Raw genomic sequence first — 20,860 nt, forward strand, 5'->3', positions numbered from 1 at the left:
TTCATGAGTGGCAGTTCGTTAACCAGGCTGAACGTCGTCAGAAGGACAGGTGTCAGGCAAGTCTCTTCGGTGAGGAATGACTTCGTCTGTCTTGCCTTTCCAACTGTGCTCTGAAGAGCACGGAACAGGTGGCCGCGTTCTGCCGCAGTCTGCACGAGATGAAGCCCTCTGACCCGAGCCCGTCCCCCCAGGACTCCACTGGGCCTCAGCTGGCTGCCATGAGACAGCTCACGGACGCCGATAAGCTGCGCAAGGTCATCTGCGAGCTCCTGGAGACAGAGCGCACCTACGTGAAGGTGCGTCTTCTCCTCTCTCCCTCCTGCGCGCGTCCTGTCGTCACTCTGAAGGATGCATGCTGGGTGTTTATACACGGATGTCCGCTGATGACAAAGCCAGATCACGGTCATGAAGGGTGTCTTGTCTCTCCTATGGAACTTGGCCTTGATTCTGAATGTTACAGTTTCCTTCTGTGTTTTAGGGAGGCATGCCTATTCTTACAGCAATTCATTGATGGAAATAGCTGATTGATTGACTCCGAAAGGAGATGATGGTGAATATTAAGTGAATCTTCTAACCTTTCTAAATAGACTGTTGAGTGCATACTAAAATTGAATTCAGTTTTGACAAATTTAAGTAGTGGTATCTTCACAATCTACTTTGAGTCGAGGCTGAAGGGTATCAGGTCTGTTTTGTGTTATAATTTGTTCTGACATTTAGTTATATTCTCAGAACTAGATCTTGTGTTCCTATATAATTTATAATATATGCAATGGTTGTTTAAAAATGATTAAAGAAGACAACTTGTAAGTAATACAAACAAACTTTATTCATGAATTGGACAGTCTTCTTTTGTAGAGTTGCAAGATGGGGCAGAAGGCAAGAAGCTTTTATAACAAAGAATCAAGAACAAGGAAGAGAAAAGTAGAAAATATCTAATTGGCTAGGGCCACAAAGTCAACCTTGGTTGGGGTGAGAAGACCCAGAATTGGCTTGGCGTTTGGATATTGGTTGACTAGATATATACTACACTTCTGGTCAAGTGGTGTATTGGCAGGAACATAAAAATCATTTAAATTTTGGTTTACTGACATGACACCCCAGGCAAGAGAGGCTCCATCTGGGGCTTCGAAAGTTATTTCAACACTATATAATCTGCAATATATTCCTATAATGATATAATTAACCTAACTATGATCATTGTATGATCATATACATATGCCTCTGTATAATTTAGTTATGTTAAGTCTATGTTACAACTGTGTGATCTATTTTTAATGCTTTATCTTAGTCTTTAAGTCAGAGGTCAGCAAGTATGGCCCTTGGGCCAAATCTGGCTCTCTGCCTGCTATTTCAATAAAATAAAGTTTTATTGAAACACAGCCACACACATTCATTTCTGTATTGGGTTGGCCAAAAAGTTCATTTGGGTTTTTCTGGAACATCTCATGACCATTTTTTTTGGCCAACCCAGTATCACTTATACTGCTTTCCTGCTGCAGCAGCAGAATTAAATAGTTGTGACAGAGACCATATGGCTACAAAGCCTGAAATATGTTGAGAAGAGGTTGGCTCACTTCTGCTTCAGTGAACCTCAGTGACCTAAAGACTGAAATGTTAGCCTTTGGGACATAATTTTTTTTTCCTTTTAGATTCTTTATATACTTTCAGATGTGCTAATCTGTTATTCTTTCAACCCTTAGGACTTAAACTGTCTCATGGAGAGATACCTAAAACCTCTTCAAAAAGAAACTTTTCTCACTCAGGATGAGGTATGGTGGCTATCGTCTGAACTTAAACTTGACCTGGTGATGGGGAAGAAATGAGGACCTCACACAATACTGAGCATTTTGAATTCATTTAATTGTAATAAATAGGTCAAGTTATTGCCTGGTGAGCTCTTGGCATGCACTCCAAGAGGAAAGAGTTGGCTCACCTTCTGATGGTGGGAGCATTACCATATGGGTAGAAAAACTTTTAAATCAGAAACAAATGAAGGGTCCACACACTAATGAAATAGGCAGTTGATGAAATTCTTTTGCATTTTCCAGCTTGATGTGCTCTTTGGAAATTTAACCGAAATGGTAGAGTTTCAAGTAGAATTCCTTAAAACTCTGGAAGATGGAGTGAGATTGGTACCTGATTTGGAAAAGCTTGAGAAAGTTGATCAATTTAAGGTAAGTCTCATCCTCAAATAGTGTCAAGCTGCCTCCTAATGTCAGGAGTGAGGTATCCTGTAGGTCCAGTTGAATCTCCTGAAAATACATTGCAGGAGGAATTGTTGCTGTGGTGTTGGGTCTTCATTGGATATCCAGTGGGGTCAGTTCCTAAAGGGAGTCAGAGAGGGGAATGGACTGTGCTTGCTGATCTGGCTAAGGTAGAACCAGTGCCATTGATTTCCATTTAACTGGAGTATCTGCTGACTTCTATTTAGGAAGATGCACCTACCTTTTGTTCTATTTATGTGGGGGCCTTCGACACTGTTAGCAAAATTCGACTAGCAGTCTTGGTTTTCCAATAAACAAATTAATTTGTCTTGTTCTGGGGAACTGGTTAATAGAAATGCTTATCGTTATCGAGGAAGATGGTCTTCCAGCACACAGTGTCCCCGTAGCCTTAATGAGGATTTATGACTGGAGCACTCGGTGAGGGTGCTTACAGCAGACTTCCTCCTCCTTGCTTGGCTTCCCCTTGCAGAGATTTCCTGCATTGTGTTTCCAACCAACGAAGCTCATTGATTAATGCACAATGGTTTTGGCTTATGTGTCACCCTCATGGACATTTAAAAAGGTTAATGGAGATATAATTGACTTAAAACACACTGCTTATATTTAAAATGTACACTGTGATGAAATCTGACATATGTGTACACCTCTGAAGCCGTCACCTCCATCAGGATAATGGGCATAATTATCTCCCCCAGTTGTTTTTCCTGTTCTTTTGTGATTCCTCTCTTCTTTTTCTTCTGGCCTCTCAGCCACAGGCAACTGTGTCTGCTTTCTGTTACCATAGACGAGTTTGCATTCTGGAATTTTATATAAATGAAATCATACAGCCCAGACATTTTTTTATGTGGCATCTTTTACTGGATAATTATATTGAGTTCCACCCATGTTGTTTCATATACCCACAATTCATACTTTTTGATTGCTGAGTAGTAATTGCATTGTGTGGATGTATCAGTACTATTGATATACTTTGTGATCCTTTGTCCTTTCTTGGGCATTTGGGTTGTTTCCAGCTTTTGGTAATTACAAGTAAAGTTGCTGTGAACATTTGTGTGCAAGTTTTAGTATGAATGTATTAAGAGATCCATGAAATTAAGAGATCCATGGAATTCTCCAGGCCAGAATACTGGAGTGGGCAGCCTTTCCCTTCTCCAGGGGATCTTCCCAACCCAGGGATCAAACCCAGGACTCCCGCATTGCAGGCAGATTCTTTACCAGCTGAGCCATGAATATATGCTTTTATTTCTCATGGATAAATACTTCGGAATGGAATGGTTGGATCGTATGGAAAGTGTATGTTTAACTTTTTAAGAAACTGCGGAACTGTTTTCCAGAATGATTGTGCCAGTGTGCAGTTCCACCAGCAGTTCCTCCTCTTTCTTTCAGCAGGGTCAGGTCACTCTTTTTAAACGTAGCCAGTTTAGCAAATATGTGGTGGCCCTTCATTATGGCTTTATTTTAATTTCTCTAATGATATGATGATGCATATCTTTCTATGTGCTAATTTGCTTTCATTATAGCCTCTTTGGTGAAATGTCTGTTCAGATCATTCACCCATTAATTATATTGGATTGTTATCTTATTATTAAGTCTTGAGAGTTCTTTGAAAATTTTGTGTAGAAGTCTAGAAGTCTATTACCATATATATGATTTGTAAATATTTTCTTTTGTCATACAGTATCTCTCAAAGAGCAGATTTTTTTTTTTTAAGTTGATTTCTCTTTTTAAATTGAGTATAGTTGATTTACGGTATGTTAGTTTCAGGTATATAACAAAGTGGCTTAGTTTATAAGTGAAAATCGCTCAGTCGTGTCTGACTCTTTAGGACCCTATGGACTGCAACCTGCCAGGCTCCTCTGTCCATGGAATTCTCCAGGCAAGGATACTGGAGTGGGTTGTCATTTCCTTCTCCAGATTTAGTTTATATATGGACATATAATCATTTTCAGATTCTTTTCCTTTATAGGTTATTACCAAACATTGAGTATAGTTCCCTGTGCTATGTAGTAGGTCCTTGTTGGCTATTATTTTATGTGTAGTAGTGTATATATGTTCATCTCAAGTTCCTAATTTATTCCTCCGCACAGAAGTTTTATTTAAAAAAATTTTTTTTTTGGCTACACCACATGTCATGCAGGCTCTTGGTTCCCTAATCAGGGATCAGATCTACACCCCCTGCAGTAGAAGCCTGGATTCTTAACCACTTGATCTCCAGGGATGTCCCCAGAAATTTTTGTTTTTTAATGAAATCCACTTTTTCAAATTTTTTCTTTTCTGGGTCATTCTTTTGGTATCTTATCTATGAACTCTGCCTAAAGCAGGGTCATAAAGTTTTCTCCTAGAAGTTTTGTGATGTGGAGACTTATATATTAGTCTCTTATCTGGTGTGATGGGTGACTCAAAGTCAATTTTTTGTATGTGAATATTTAATTTTTCTAGCACTGGGTTTTGAAGTGACTATCTTTTGATCTTTTTGCGTTGAGTAACTTTTGCACTTGTGTTGACTTGGGCTCAGTTGCCTGCACAGGCGTGGCCCCCGTACCCTGTGGCCATCTTCTAACAGGTGCGGAGATCTAGCTGTGTCATGTTAGTACACCTGATAGGTTTGTAGGATGAGATGAAGACTATCCTTCGATATATTTGTGTGTGTGTCATCTCTTTACAGTCCCTCTCTGCAACAGGAGTCACTTAGAATGCACACACACTTTCATATACATAAGCTTATGGGTCTATATTTATATATAGTTCTCTAATTTTATTTGGATATAATTTCAGACTTCCAGAAAGGTGACAAGAATAGCACAAAGAATTCTAAGCTATCCTTCTCCACATTTTCCAAATGTTAACATTTGACCACGTTTGCTTTATCCTTTCTCTGGCTATCTAATGTGTGTGTGTGTGTGTGTGTTGTGTTGTGTGTGTCTGTGTGTACAAAAGGTGTAATTTTTTCTCCTGAAAGATTTGAATAAATTACAGACATAATACCCCTTTAACTAGTAAATATAGTTTTTTTGTGTGTGTGTGGAATTGCTTGGGTTGCTTCATTTTTTTCTCGTCTCAGGGTGATTCGTGATACTGTCCATTTGAAATACAGCTTGGCTCATTGGTAAATTAATAGGACAGTGTTAGAACAACATGATAAAAATGCATACAGACCTGAAAATGCTTGGTTTTCATCTAAAATACCTAACGTTCATGATCTTCATTTAGCGTGCTTTTACTGTGGCATCAGTTCTTTGTGTTTAGATTCTGTTGATCACTTTGGGACTGTTTAGTTATCAGAACTGTGATACAAACATCATGGTGCTACAAGCAGAGGTGTTACTCTAGGGAGGGATTAGCGCATGATCCTTGAGCAACCTCACTCTAGAGCAGTCACGGTTGTGAATATCATTTAAGTGGAACCCTCTGCTCCGACCTTCACCTCACCGATTTCCTGCATAATCTGACAGTCTCCCCTCTGTCTGTAAGACGTGACAGTTGATGCTCACTGAGTACTCTCAGCCCCGGGGCTGCTCTCTGGCACTGCTGAGTTGGTTCCTCAGTCTGTGTTCATCCCTAAGCCTGTTGCTCATGGTTTCTGTGATTGCTGTTTTGTTTAAATCCTGGTTATATATTTGCCCAAAATTAAAAAGCTTGTTAAAAAGTGCAAATTGTGTTGCATAGAACACAAGCCCTACAACAGGATTAGCAAAAAAAAAAAAAAAAAAATTGGTTCTGAGATCAAATAAGTTTTGATAAAATTTCCTCTTGGGGATTTGCAGTGTCTGTCAGCCAGTGAGAGGCTTGTGAGGTCCTACTGAATAGAAACACAGGGTAAATGCAGTCTTTGTGTGCACACCCGCCATCTTTGTGCACAGTTTGTGCTCCGAGATGATTTTTTAAGGCTGGAAAAATAAATGAACATGTTAATGTTCTATCTGTGTTTCCTATATGGTAAATGTCTAGTGAATTTATATTAAGTTAAACAAATGAATGACTTCATGTGGCTAAAGTGAGGGGTTACATTTAGAGCTTTTTCTTACACAATTTGTCTCATTTAATTATTGGATATGGTTAAAAGGATGACTGTCTATACAGGGTCAGGGGGATGAGATGTGGGGAGGCGTGTAGCTGAAAAAGTAAAGAAGGAAAAGTAGAACATGTAGGAAATGAATTTAGGCCTCTAATGACCAATTATGTATGGTTATTAATAAACCTTTGTTTTCTTTTAATTAGACTATCAGAATTTTCTACGTTGTTAATTAAAATAAATTGCATTTTGTGGAACCCAATTTATCACTTGAATCCAAAGTCTTATTTTTTTTTTTTTTGGCTTGGAATCCAACTTTAAAATTCTAAAGCTAAATAAGCCATACCTCTTTCTGAACTAGACTAGATCAGTGTGAAACCTAAAGAAGATATTTTTCTGAGGCCTGTTTCATATATTTATAGAAAATGTATAGGATAAAAAGTATCCCAGCTGAGCTATATTAAATTCCTAATAGGGAAGAACGTGAAAGTCACTCACTCATGTCCGACTCTTTGCGACCCCATGGAGTATATAGTCCAGGAATTCTCCAGGCCAGAGTGGGTAGCCTTTCCCTTCTCTAGGGGATCCTCTGGACCAGAGATCAAACCCAGGTCTCCCGCGTTGCAGGCGGATTCTTTCTCAGCTGAGCCACAGGGGAAGCCCAACAATGCTGGAATGGGTAGCCTGTCCCTTCTCTAGTGGATCTTCCTGACTCAGGAATCGAACTGGGGTCTCCTGCATTGCAAGCAGATTCTTTACCAACTGAGCTGTCAGGGAAGCCCTGATAGGGAAGGCCTCTACCCAATTTTGATCCAGTTCAGGCAGAGGCTATGGGCTGGGAGATGTTACCTAATTCCCATGGGTGAGTCTGTTTCTTCTGTTCTTATCTACTGCTGCTAGAAAAGAGTATGGTGTTAGAGAGGGTGGAATTAGTGATCAGGGAAAGGGGTTTTCTATTTTGGGGGATTTATGCATTTTTGCCTTTATTTGGTTTGTCACTTCTACATCCCAACAGAATCTAATGAGGGAATTCAGGAGTTTTCTGTCTTTTCCAAAATGCCATATCTACTTTCTCATTAACAGTCAGATATCCCAGCTAGGTCATTGAAAGACACAAGCCAGCAAAACCGGTGACACTGGCTATAATTACTGAGATAGCCAAATACAGCGTCTATTACACAAATAGGTGAGCCCATAGACCTCCCAATAGGCCGTCAGTGAGCAAAGACAGGCGGTGACAGGTGTGAGTGGTGCCGATCTGTGGGGAGACTCGGGCAGGTGTGAGCTCCCGGCTGCATCCTGCTGATGTTCCTGGGTGAGGAGGACTGCAAACTAACTGCACTGTTTCTCACTGTGTCCAGAAAGTGCTGTTCTCTCTGGGGGGATCCTTTCTGTATTACGCTGACCGCTTCAAGCTCTACAGTGCCTTCTGCGCCAGCCACACGAAGGTCCCCAAGGTCCTGGTGAAAGGTAAGGCCTAGGAGGCCCGGGCAGCAGGTGGGCATGTTAATTGTCAGTTCACATTTGTGTGGCTGACCGTGGTCGGGGGCTTTTGGACAGAAATCTAAGAGTCATTGTTGTGCCAGATAGATATTCCAGCAAGCTACGAGTGAGAGTACATTTGTCTCTCGGTGTCTGTGGGGTATTCGTTTTAGGGTCCCCCATGGACACCAAATTTCCGGGATGCTCAAGTCTCTTATATAAAATGCGTTCTGTTTGCACGTAACCTATGCATATTTTCCCATGTGTGTGTGCTTAGTTGTTCAGTCGTGTCCAAATCTTTTGTAAACCCCTGAACTGTAGCCCGCCAGGCTCCTTTGTCCAGGGATGTTTTCAGGCAAGAATACTGGAGTGGGTAGCCATTTCCTACTCTAGGGGATCTTCCTAACTCAGGGATCGAACCCCCAAGTCTCTTTATCACTAGCACCACCAAACATCGCTAGGTTACTTGAAATACCTAATACAGTATGCATGCATGCCAAGTCACTGCAGTCATGTCCGACTCTTTGTGACCCCATGGACTGTAGTCCGCCAGGCTCCTCTGTCCCTGGGATTCTCCAGGCAAGAATACTGGAGTGGTTGCCACGTCCTCCTCCAGGGAATCTTCCCACCCCAGGGATCGAACTTATGTCTCCCGCACTGGCTGCTGCTGCTGCTAAGTCGCTTCAGTCGTGTCCGACTCTGTGCGACCCCATAGACGGCAGCCCACCAGGCTCCTCTGTCCCTGGGATTCTCTAGGCAAGAATACTGGAGTGGGTTGCCATTTCCTTCTCCAACGCATGCATGCATGCTAAGTCACTTCAGTCATGTCCGACTCTGTGCGACCCTATGGACAGCAGCCCACCAGGCTCCTCTGTCCACGGCATTCTCCAGGCAAGAATACTGGAGTGGGTTGCCATTTCCTTCTCCACCCACATTGGCAAGTGGGTTCTTTACCACTAGTGCTACCTGGGAAGCCCTAATATAGTATATGTGTGCTGTGCTTAGTTGCTCAGTTGTGTCCGACTCTTTGCAACCCCGTGGACTGTTGCCTGTCAGCCTCGTCTGTTCATGGTGATTCTCCAGGCAAGAATACTGAAGTGGGTTGCCATGCCCTCCTCTAGGGGATCTTTGCAACCCAGGGATCAAACCCAGGTTTCCAACATGGTGGGGGGATTCTTTACCATCTGAGCCACCAGGAAAGCCTAATACAGTATAACTGCCATGTAATAAATAGTTGTCGATATGCAGCAAATTGAAGTTTTGCCTTTTGGAACTTTCTGGAATTTTTCTCCCAACTGTTTCCTCTTCATCGTTGGTTGAATCCACAATGCAAAACCTGTGGATATAGAATCCTTAGATATGGAGCGCTGACTGTACTGAGAAATTAAATGCATTAATATCTTGAATTAATAGTGTTGTCAATTTTCTTATCATAAAAGTTTTGACTCAGCTCTTCAGAGCCAGAATTGATAAGTCATTTTGCAATTATGCAAAAACATAGGGGATTTAAAAATTCCCTACTTTATTTGTATTTTCATTAACTTCATAATAACCTACCACACTTCATACACCTTTTTGTGTCATTTCATCTTTCCCTCACCGATTTCTGTTCCCAGGTGTGTGATAATAGTCACCACCATCACTACTAAAATTGCTTCAATTATTTACAAAAGTCCAGCTGTAATTCCGTTTTGCACAGAGAAGAGTAGAAGTTCTATATTGGCAAGCTCCCGTTCCTAAGTGTTCTAAGAAGATAATGGGTGTTCTGAGTGTCACTAAAAAGCTGTTTCTCTTCCATAGTTCTGCATGTGACTTTGATAGGTTAAGGGATTAGAGAAATATGGCCTTGGTAAACAGTAGAATCTATAGAAAGTTCAATTTCAAAGGATCTCTGGAAATCAGTCTGCTCTTCCTTTTACACCTTACCATGTGGCTGCCATGCAAACAACTGCTGAATATGTAAGTAATTTACTTACATTTGTGTTTGCTGCCAAAGAGAACTAGCTTGACTTAATTCAAAATTTATTATGATAAAGATGAATACAACACAGGTCTCTGGATAGCAAAAAATCCTGCCCCAGATAATGACATACTTAATGACATACTTAATGATCGTTCCAGTCCAGGCAAAAAGAGTTCTACTTCAGCATAAAAACTTAAAGGATACCTGGGAATATCCTTGTCCAGCTATATGACAAGGAAATTGTCCTGCTTTTTGGTTTTATATAAGCTGCACTGGTCATATAGTTCCGTGTATGTATTTCTTTTTAAACTCTAATTGAATGCTGTATTATGAGAGTTTTCAGAGCACTTTGCTCTCTGGTAAAATTATATACTCATCACAGTCCTTAAAGCAGTTTGTGTTATTTTTACTCACTTGATTAAATTCTGCCCCTGTAGATTTTCAAAAATTCAAAATCATTACATTTTGCACCTGAAAAATATTAGAGTCTTTCAAAATCATCCCTTAAACCGTTAGGTATGACCCACATTTTTCTGATGGCCCAATGTGCAGATAGGATGAAGAGAACTCTTTGAGAACAGGAAGTACCTGCCTGGGCTGCTTTGCAACCACTGCATTCCCAGTCTCCTTTCTCTTCATGGATTTGGTGGCTGGATCCATGGAATCTGATTCCTCTTGATGGGCCTTAAAATGGCTGAGAAGATGGTAGTCTTGACAAGGCCTTTCCCCATGACTGCTGTTTTTCTTAATTGAATAAAGAGAGTGAGAAGACTCATTCTGTGATTTCATGATGTCCTTTTACAGTCTCTTCTGTTCCTGTTTTTCCTTTGGCTGTGCTGGGTCTTCCTTGCTGTGTGAGGGCTTTCTCTCATTGTCGTGAGCAGACTTCTCATTGCAGTGGCTTCGTGAGTTGCAGAACACAGGCTCTAGGTGAGAGGGCTTCAGTAGTTGCCGTGCGTGGGCTCAGAAGTTGTGGCCATGGGGTTAATTGCCCCTTAGCATGTGGGATCTTCCTTGACCAGGGACTGAACCCATGTCCCTTGCATTGCAGGGTGGATTCTTAACCATTGGACCACCAGGGAAGCCCTATCTTTTGTGCTTAGCTCACATTCCTAATTTTTGGAGATGGAAATATATTTTATCAGAAGCTTGAAAAAGTATATGCCTACAGTTAGTCATTTTAATATATTGTCCATTCTTCTTCCCATTTTTGCCCTCAGTTCAGCCTCTCTTTCCACCATTTCTTTGGAAAAACATGTCATGTCTTCCTGACTGTTCACTGGCAGATACCTTTCTGATTGTCTGGGGGCCCACAACTCCCCAGGGCTGATTTTCAGCCTAGCTGGGACACAGATAAAAGCCCAGCCCGTGAGAAAATTGCTGCCCGTGTTACCTTAGGTCAGTTGTGTATTTCCCTCTGAGATAAATCCTGATAGCTGGTAGCACTGCATTAGCACAGAACAGATCTTAAAAGGCATTCCCTGCAGGAGACCAGCACTGTTCCACTTACCCAGCTGCAAGGTAGTGCTGCTGCTTTTTTTTCCTTCCTCTTCTCAAAAGAGGTTCTATCAGCAATGAAATGCTTGAAAGATTAGAAAAACTGGGGTAAGCAGTGTTGGAAGATGCAGGCTTTTGTATAATTCAGAGATGGCGAGGCCAACAGATCAGGAGACAATTACCATCAAAAGTTTGTGGGACTTCCCTAGTGGTCCAGTGGCTAAGACACTGCGCTTCCAATGCAGGGAGCCAGGTTCAATCCCCGGTCAGGGGTCTAGATCCCACATGCCACAGCTAAGAGTTCGCATGCTGCAACCAAAGATCCCAGCACAGCCAAATAAATAATTGTTTTTATTTGAAAGAAAGACCATGTGTTATTCATGGTTCCCAAGAGGAGGGGAGAGGATCACACAGTGCAGGGCCATGAGAGGACACACCAGGGTCCACCTGGAGGCAGAATGAGTGAAGGGAAGACACAGGCAAGACGCTCTGTTGTGGCGTCTGCAGGAAGGAATGGGTGAAGCAGGGCAAGCGGGTTTAGGATTGGCTAATTTGAATAATCTCAGCAGGCTCTGGGGTGGGAGGGCTGTCCTGAATTCTCTGGGACCTGGCTCTGGGATGCTTAGGGCAATATCGGCCTAGAGCTGTAAAAGCCTCATAGAAGAGAGATGGAGGCAGGGGCTCTGGATTGTTTGGTTTGTGTGTGAAAAGCATGCTTCCAGGTGATTCCTGGGCTACCTTTAGGGACTGACTCGCTCTAGGACAGGCTCTCCCAGGTCTGTAAGGCCTTTGATGTCAAAATATCAGATTAAGAAGACATTCAACAGCAACCCTTGAAAACCTCCATGCGTAGGACTTACCGACTCTGTTATCCCAGAGCTCAGGGGTCATCAGCCTCCGGGATCTAATGCCAGGTTATCTGAGGTGGAACTGATGTAATCATAATAGAAACAAAGTAAACAATAAGTGTAATGTGCTCAAATCATCTCCAAACCGTCCCCTCCTCCCCAATCTCAGGAAAAGTGGTCTTCCTCAAAATCAGTGCCTGGTGCCCAAAAAGGTTGGAGACCGCTGCTAACTCATTGGAGCTCTGCTCACGCCTCCTAAATAAACAAAGAAATCTGATGGGCAGGCCTTCTCTGACCACTCACTGTACTCTCAATCCTGTGAAAAGGCACCTTGGAATTAGTGAGTGAAGCTGTGAGAAGGGAGTTCTGTGGGTGTTCCACTCAGTCTGTATTTAAACTCTTCCAGCCAAGACGGACGCAGCTTTCAAGGCGTTCCTGGACGCCCAGAACCCAAAGCAGCAGCATTCGTCCACCCTGGAGTCCTACCTCATCAAGCCCATCCAGAGGATCCTTAAGTATCCGCTTCTGCTGAAGGAGCTTTTTGCTCTGACGGACGCGGAGAGTGAGGAACACTACCACCTGGATGGTGAGCCGAGAGCCCCTGAGAACTGTCTCTTGTTCCCGTCTCTCCCAGAGCCTTTAAATGGCCTTTTCATTGCTTTCATGACCTGTTCTCCTCCAGTGGCCATCAAGACTATGAACAAGGTTGCAAGTCATATCAATGAAATGCAGAAAATCCATGAGGAATTTGGGGCTGTGTTTGACCAGCTGATCGCTGAACAGACCGGTGAGAAAAAAGAGGTAAGGACCCCTCTTCTGCCCAGCATGCTTGTCCGTAGAGCTGGGTTGGTTCGTTTCTTTTTAAGGTGTTATTTATAAGTAAAATAGTAACAACGATAGTATTTTTGTTGGTGGCATTTTTTTTTTAATTGAAGCATAGTTTATTTACAGTATTGTGTTAGTTTCTGATGTACAGCAAAGTGATTCAGTTTGCATATATATATTCTTTTACAGATTCTTTTCCATTATAGTTTATTACAAGATATTGAATATATTGCCCTGTGCTATACAGTAAGACCTTATCATTTATGTATTTCATATATAGTAGTATCTATCTGTTAGTTTCAGACTCCTAATTTATCCTTCCCCTTTCCCCTTTGATAACTATGTTTGTTTTCTATGTCTCTGAGTCTTTTTTTCTTTCATAGATAAGTTTATTTGTACCATACTTTAGATTCTACATACAAGTGATATCATATGATATTTGTCTTTCTCTGATTTACTTCAATTAGTATGAAAATCTCAGGTCCATTCATTTCGCTGCAAATTGCACTATTTCATTCTTTGTTATGACTAAGTAATAATACACTGGAATATTATATATATTATATGAGTGTATATATGTGTATATATATGTATACACATCTTGTTACCCATTCATCTGTCAGTAGACACTTAGGTTGCTTCCATGTCTTGATTTTTGTAAACAGTGCTACTATGAACATTGGGGTGCGTATATCTTTTCAAATTAGAGTTTTCTCCAGGTATGTGCCTGGAGTGGACTTGCTGAACCATATGGCAATTCTATTTTTAGGTTTTTAAGGAACCTCCAAATTGTTTTCCATAGTGGCTATACCAGTGTACATTCCCACGTTGGTAGAACTTCTGTCTTTTACCCAAGGCTACACTGTGAATTTTCTTTCTCAGTTGAATTATTTCTTAGTTTAGGAAACATACCCTGATTCTTCTGCTTCACCCTCCAGACCTCTGATTTTGTTCTCTCTCAAGTGTGAGAGTGAATTTCCATGACCATGACTTGGACTGTTTCTCTAAACACTGTTAAAGGTCATGGCCGTATCTCCAGAGACTAGACTAGTAATTAACATGTAGCAGGCGCTCAGTGAATATTTATTGAATGAGTGAAAGTTTCAAATGACTCTGAATCTTTTTTTTTTTAAAGTCTGCCTGAAACTGTACTTAGAATAAAGAGTCACAGGAACAAATACGCTTGAGAAAAATGTAAAATGAACTCTAAGTTGTGTCTGAGTCACTGAGGAGAGCTTATGTGAATAAGTGCAGATAGTACTGAGATGGATCAGACGGATATGCTACGGAATGATATTCACCAGTGCCGCTGTGCTTCCTGGTTTGATTGGAATGTTGTCCTCATTTTCCTTTCTGCCTCAAAAAAGGACACAAGCTAGCAGGGAACTATGACGAGAAACTCTTGCTGTGACTGGAAGGAGGGAAAGGCAGAGGGGTGGTGGGGATAAGACCTGGTTGTTTAGTCTGGAAAAGAAAACAGCCTTATCTTTGGAGATGTAAAGGGTTATTGTCTAACGGGTTCCCGTTTATGTCCTTGGTGAAACAAAAGAAATTTTGGACTGTAAAAAGATAATTTTCAGAAAAAGGTAAAATCATGACATCTCATAGAGATGTAAAGCGAACAAATATGAAGAAGTGTATTTTACTTAGATGATGTGAGGGAACCTGACAGTCAAAATAGCAGGTGTATGTACGAAGTGAAGACATGGCGAGATGATTTGTAAATGCAGACAAATTGGTTTTTCCACAGCGGGAGGCATCAATTAAAGTCACTACCAGGCTGGAGAGAATGTACACATTTATCTGTTACCTGCACCTTACAAAGAAGTTCAAAGACACGTAGATACGGAGTTGGACTCTGATAGCTCAAGAGGGTGTGCTGTAAAGGCTGCTCACTGAAAGCCTTTAAAAAAAGGCTGTTTTCCACTGAAACACAATTTTTATTCACCATGGTATTTCAGGAAGAGTATGTGAATATTCTCTGTCTAGCAGGCAGACAATTTAATCTATCAGAATGTGGAAAAGACAGACATGCCTCTCTGGATTTTGTTTTCATTTTCTTGTAAAATTTTATAGTAAGAAAAATGCACTGTGTTTCTTAAAGAAAAGAGCAAGCTACAGAAAAAGGCAAGAATTAAAACTACCTACAATCTCAGAAGACAAAACTTACCTCTTGATGTTTGGGTATTTATTTTTAAAAAAATATGTTTATTATGTACTTGAATATAATTCCATATACTTGAATATTTTGGAAATTATTTTGTACCTTGAGTTTTTTTTTTATGTTGAACAAAGAATTATTTAATTTTCACATTACTTTAAATGATTCAAAAGGATCATTGAAATGATTGTGTAATATTTTACTGTGTGATTGAACAATGACTCGCTTAATTCCTATTGTCAAGTACTTCTCTAGGCTTCATTTGACAACTATGAATAATACTTCAGAATTATAAGGCTTCTATCCTGTATTTTAGTTTATTTCATTTTGACAAGTGAATTTTATTGAGTCATGGAAATGAACAATTTCAGTGCATTTCATTATATTCCAAATTGATTTCTGAATTTTAATGATCTTGAGAGCAAAGGACTATTATGCCAAAGTCTAGAAGGTAATATGGATAGCAGATTGTAAAGACTTTAGACAAAAAGCTGAATATGATTCACAAGTCAGACTATAAAAGGGCATATGGCTTTGGTGGAACTGCCCAACCTCCAAACTGAAATTCTGTCAACCAAGTAAGAAATCTTTCCAGCAAGGAACAAAGAGATGTAGTGCTATGCAAAGCAATCTCTTGTGAGCAGAGATTTTGTTAGGGTAAAAATGTACAAAAGATGGAAAGAGGGACCTTTGACCACATACCAGTATGACAGGGTAGGAAAGTCCTGTATCAGTAGTAGGATGTCTGAAGATCACAAAAATGAAAGCTTGAAGAAGATGCAAAGAGAGCAACAGAAGATTATGTCTTAGCACTATAGGAAGAATAAGAAAGAAAAAGACCACTACCCGGGGCCAGAAGTATCATAACCAAAGACATTTGATGACCCAAAGAAAATGACTCAAATCCACTTGATGTCTTTTTTTTCTCCACTGAAAAGAATGGTCTTCAAACTGGAAAGGATGGAGTGATCTTGAATCCACAAAAGTAAAACCCTAGGGAGAATGGTCCTGGGGAAATGGTGTGTTCTGCGCCAAGATCAGTGATAAGTCTATAGCGATACTTAGAGAAAGCAGTAGTGTTCCCTTGGTGGATACTGCCCTGGGGGTGTGGTTGACTAGTTACTGAATATGAACAAAGTAATGTAATAGCTTACTGTTTTTAACCACTGACCATATGACTAATAATATAGCTCACTAGTAATTAGAGTGATTATTACTGCCATAATGATCTTGATCATTATAGTGGCAATGGTACTGCTGTGTTGTCCAGTGCCGGAGCCCCACTTCCAGCATTGCAGCCCAGAGTGGTGAGTAAATGGCACCATACTCGGTGGAGGGCTGCTTGGTGGCTGGCATATCTAGAAACTCGGTCAGATCAAAAGCAGCAAAATAAACCAGAGCCATCTGGCCTTGAGAAATTCAACATCAAGTTTTCAAATATGCACACTGCTGCTTTGAGGGAGAAAGACTCAGGCTTGCTTTCTATGGAAACAGTAAAAGTGAGAGACTGGTGGGCGAGGGCTCCAGGGAGGCATATTGGAAGAAGACCCTCCCCACAATTGATGGGGTTGCCCAGTGGGATGGACCATGGACTCTGGTTGTTGCAAAGCCTCGTCCTCTGACGTGTTAGCACAGGGAGCCACGTGGAGGGACCAGATGATCCTTGCATCTGTGACTAGGTTGCTGAGTGTGTGGGAGGGTGGGATTTTGATAGACGTGGAAGTGGTCAACAGCTCCAGTGAAAAAGACACATGTGACAATTGTCAGGCATGGACACTGGTGGAATCTGAGGATTATCATGCTTCCATAAGGAGAAGAGGACCTTGTTCATCTGAGATGGCTTAGCATTTGACCTTTGATGCTGCAAGAGCAGACCTTGTGGTTTTTAAGGACCCCAGAGCTCACATTGTACAAGCTTAAAGAACAATCTCCCAGCACCTCAGTTGGCTTCTTTTTCCTCCTCTAAAGTGAAATGAAATCTTTGTTAAAATGAGTCAGAAGAAGAAGAAATGAAGTAAAGATTGCACTGCTTCCCAGAAGACCCTTGCTCCAAAGGGACTTAAATTCAGAGGTGGCAGTGTCTGTAGCTTCCTGGATCTTTGTCATGGATGACCGTTGGTTCCCCTTGGGTAACTATCAATTTGAACACCAAACCTCTGTGATTTTATTCATCAGTTTTGACAGGTCTTTTGTTGTTGAGCTGCTAAGTCGCATTCAACGCTTGTGACCTCATGGACTGTATCTGCCAGGCTCCTCTGTCCATGGGATTTCCCAGGCAAGAATACTGGAGTGGGTTGCCATTCTGTTCTCCAGGGGATCTTCCCAACCCAGGGATCAAACTGAGCCTCCTGCATTGTGTGGGCGGATTCTTTACTGTTGAGCCACTAGGGAAGCCCTTTGATAGCTTTACTGCATGTGAATTTCAGAAGCTCTATTTGTATCTTTTGGCCGCCATATTTTTGGAATTCTGATACGCAAACGCAGAATAAAGGGGGAAAAGATGACCAGATGGAAGACATTATTTAGAGGCATTTTTCATGAAGTCATATTGACACCAGCCTGTCGAGTTTTAAAATGTCATGAATATCTTGAGTGTTTATGACATTACCCAGTAAGCTTTGCCCTGGATTTCAGGTTGCAGATCTGAGCATGGGAGACCTGCTGTTGCATACCACCGTCATCTGGCCAAACCCGCCCGCCTCGCTGGGCAAGTGGAAAAAGGAGCCTGAATTGGCAGCGTTTGGTACGTGTCACCAAAGGGCTTGGAGGGGCAGAGGGAGGCTGGCTTATTTTTTGAAATAAGTTAACATTTCTTTTCCAAGACACAGTTTATTAAAGTATGCTTACATAAGTCATCTGCACTGTCTTCTTGCTGCGGCCACTAACATGTCACCAATACTAAATTACACCTCCCAGCTAAGTACGACCAACATGGCCCCTCTGCTGGGTTGCGTCTCACCCAGGTGTAGTCACATAGGCAGGAAAAGATGTTTTTTAAGCTGCCACTCCGAATATCATTTGAAAATGATGAGTTAATAACAAACCAAAGAAAAATCAACAAATCAAAACTGTCTCTGTATCTGAGCCCCCCAGTCTGAGATCGTTTGTTTTCTTCCTGGCTCTGTGTTGCTGTCTGTGATGCCAGGGTTCAGGGCGTGGTTCTCAGCTCATCTGTTTTGGCGCCACTGGGTGCCTTGATCAGTTATAAGGTGCTTGTCAGTCACACTGATAATACTAGCAAATTGTAAGATGTTTATGAAGGTTTATTTTCTTTTATTTAATTTGAATTGAAGGATGATTGCTCTATGATATTGTGTTGGTTTCTGCCACGTTGCTGTTCATGACTGTTGCCCAGTCGTGTCCGACTCTTTGCGCCCCTGTGGGCTGCAGCATGCCAGGCCTCCCTGTCCATCACCATCTCCCAAAGTTTGCCCAAGTTCATGTTCATTGCATCCATCGGTATGAATCAGCCATAGGTATACATATGTCCCCTCCCTCCCACATTCCACCTCTTTAGGTTGTCACAGAGTCCCGGTTTGAGTTCCCTGAGTCAAGGATTATTTTTTCAATAAACTAGTTCTGATGAATGTAGTTGCCACAATTAGAAATCTCATGTTGTTTTACTGGAAAATGCTTTTTTGAAAGAGAAAAACTGTGAGTTAGCCCACTGTGCGTAATTCAGGAAATATGGCTCATTGTTGTGTGTAAATGCTTGTACAGCGTGTGTGTTGTTCCTGAGTGTAAAATGATCAACCACGATCAGTGGCCAGTATTCTTGCTTTTGTTTTAGGCTGTGTCATTTCCTAGCCTGCCCCTAGAAGATTCATAGGCGAGTGATAGTATAAATGAAATCTAATATTAATATTTCCATTCACCTTCCTTCTCTTATCTTTCTTTGGATGGAAGCGGGAAAGTTTTGCTGTTTACTGGTTTTTTTTTTAATTTTGTTTTTTAAAATTTATTTATTTTTTAATTAAAGGATAATTGTTTTACAGAATTTTGTTGTTTTCTGTCAAACCTCAACATGAATCAGCCATAGGTATACACATATCCCCTCCCTTTTGACCCTCCCTCCCATCTCCCTCTCCACCTGACCCTCCTAGGTTGATACAGAGCCCCTGTTTGAGTTTCCTGAGCCATACAGCAAATTCCCGTCGGCTATCTATTTTACATATGCTAATGTAAGTTTCCATGTTACGCTTTCCATACATCTCACCCTCTCCTCCCCTCTCCCCACGTCCATAAGTCCCTTCTCTATGTCTGTTTCTCCACTGCTGCCCTGTAAATAAGTTCTTCCGTACCATTCTTCTAGATTCTGTATATATGTGTTAGAATATGATATTTATCTTTCTCTTTCTGACTCCACTCTGCATAATAGGTTCTAGGTTCATCCACCTCATCAGAACTGACTCAAGTGCATTCCTTTTTATGGCTGAGTAGTATTTCATTGTGTATATGTACCACAACTTCTTCATCCATTCATCTGTCGATGGGCATCTAGGTTGCTTCCATGTTCTAGCTATTGTAAATAGTGCTGCAGTGAACAATGGGATACATGTGTCTTTTTCAGTTTTGGTTTCCTCAGGGGATATGCCTAGGAGTGGGATTGCTGGGTCATATGGTGGTTTTATTCCTAGTTTTTTTAAAGAATCTCTATACCGTCTTCCATAATGGCTGTATCAGTTTACATTCCCACCAACAGTGGAAGAGCGTTCCTTTTTCTCCACACCCTCTCCAGCATTTATTGTTTGTAGACTTTTTGATGATGGCCATCCTGACTGGTGTGAGGTGATATCTCATTGTAGTTTTGATTTGCATTTCTCTAATAATGAGCGATGTTGAGCATCTTTTCATGTGTTTGTTAGCCATTTGTATGTCTTCTTTGGAGAAATGTCTGTTTAGGTCTTTTGCCCACTATTTGATTGGGTTGTTTGTTTTTCTAGCATTAAGTTGTATGAGCTGCTTGTATATTTTGGAAATTAATCCTTTGTCAGTTGTTTCATTTGTTGTTATTTTCTCCCATTCTGAGGGTTGTCACTTCACCTTGCTTGTAGTTTCCTTTGCTGTGCAAAAGCTTTTAAGTTTAATCAGGTCCCACTTGTTTACTTTTGTTTTTATTTCCGTTACTCTAGAAGGTGAGCCATGGAGGATCTTGCTTTGATTTATCTCATCAAATGTTCTGCCTATGTTTTCCTCTAGGAGTCTTATAGTTTCTGGTCTTCCATTTAGGTCTTTAATCCATTATTTATTTATTTATTTATTTTTTGCTTTTTGATTTTATTTTATTTTTAAACTTCACATAATTGTATTAGTTTTGCCAAATATCAAAATGAATCCACCACAGGTATACATGTATTCCCCATCCTGAACCCTCCTCCCTCCCCACACCATCCCTCTGGGTCATCCCAGTGCACTAGCCCCAAGCATCCAGTATCATGCATCGAACCTGGACTGGCATCTCGTTTCATACATGATATTTTACATGTTTCAATGCCATTCTCCCAAATCTTCCCACCCTCTCCCTCTCCCATAGAGTCCATAAGACTGTTCTATACATCAGTGTCTCTTTTGCTGTCTCGTACACAGGGTTATTGTTACCATCTTTCTAAATTCCATATATATGCGTTAGTATACTGTATTGGTGTTTTTCCTTCTGGCTTACTTCACTCTGTATAATAGGCTCCAGTTTCATCCACCTCATTAGAACTGATTCAAATGTTTTCTTTTTAATGGCTGAGTAATACTCCATTGTGTATATGTACCACAGCTTTCTTATCCATTCATCTGCTGATGGACATCTAGGTTGCTTCCATGTCCTGGCTATTATAAACAGTGCTGCGATGAACA

At 41.1% G+C, this 20,860-nt stretch overlaps 1 protein-coding gene across 12 annotated transcripts in view; it reads left to right on the forward strand.

Annotated features, from left to right (window-relative positions):
* Positions 1-20,860, forward strand: part of TIAM1 (TIAM Rac1 associated GEF 1) — a 466,993-nt gene that overhangs the window by 423,492 nt on the left and 22,641 nt on the right. For all 12 annotated transcript variants that reach the window (XM_070785816.1, XM_070785836.1, XM_070785822.1 and 9 more), the window contains 7 exons: positions 117-296; positions 1,701-1,769; positions 2,049-2,174; positions 7,599-7,707; positions 12,434-12,613; positions 12,710-12,828; positions 17,648-17,756. In XM_070785816.1, coding sequence (XP_070641917.1) covers positions 117-296; positions 1,701-1,769; positions 2,049-2,174; positions 7,599-7,707; positions 12,434-12,613; positions 12,710-12,828; positions 17,648-17,756 — 892 coding nt within the window. The remainder of the gene's footprint in view (positions 1-116; positions 297-1,700; positions 1,770-2,048; positions 2,175-7,598; positions 7,708-12,433; positions 12,614-12,709; positions 12,829-17,647; positions 17,757-20,860) is intronic.

This window comes from Bos indicus, chromosome 1 (genome assembly GCF_029378745.1).
Source record: "Bos indicus isolate NIAB-ARS_2022 breed Sahiwal x Tharparkar chromosome 1, NIAB-ARS_B.indTharparkar_mat_pri_1.0, whole genome shotgun sequence".
In the NCBI taxonomy this organism is placed as follows: Eukaryota; Metazoa; Chordata; class Mammalia; order Artiodactyla; family Bovidae; genus Bos; species Bos indicus.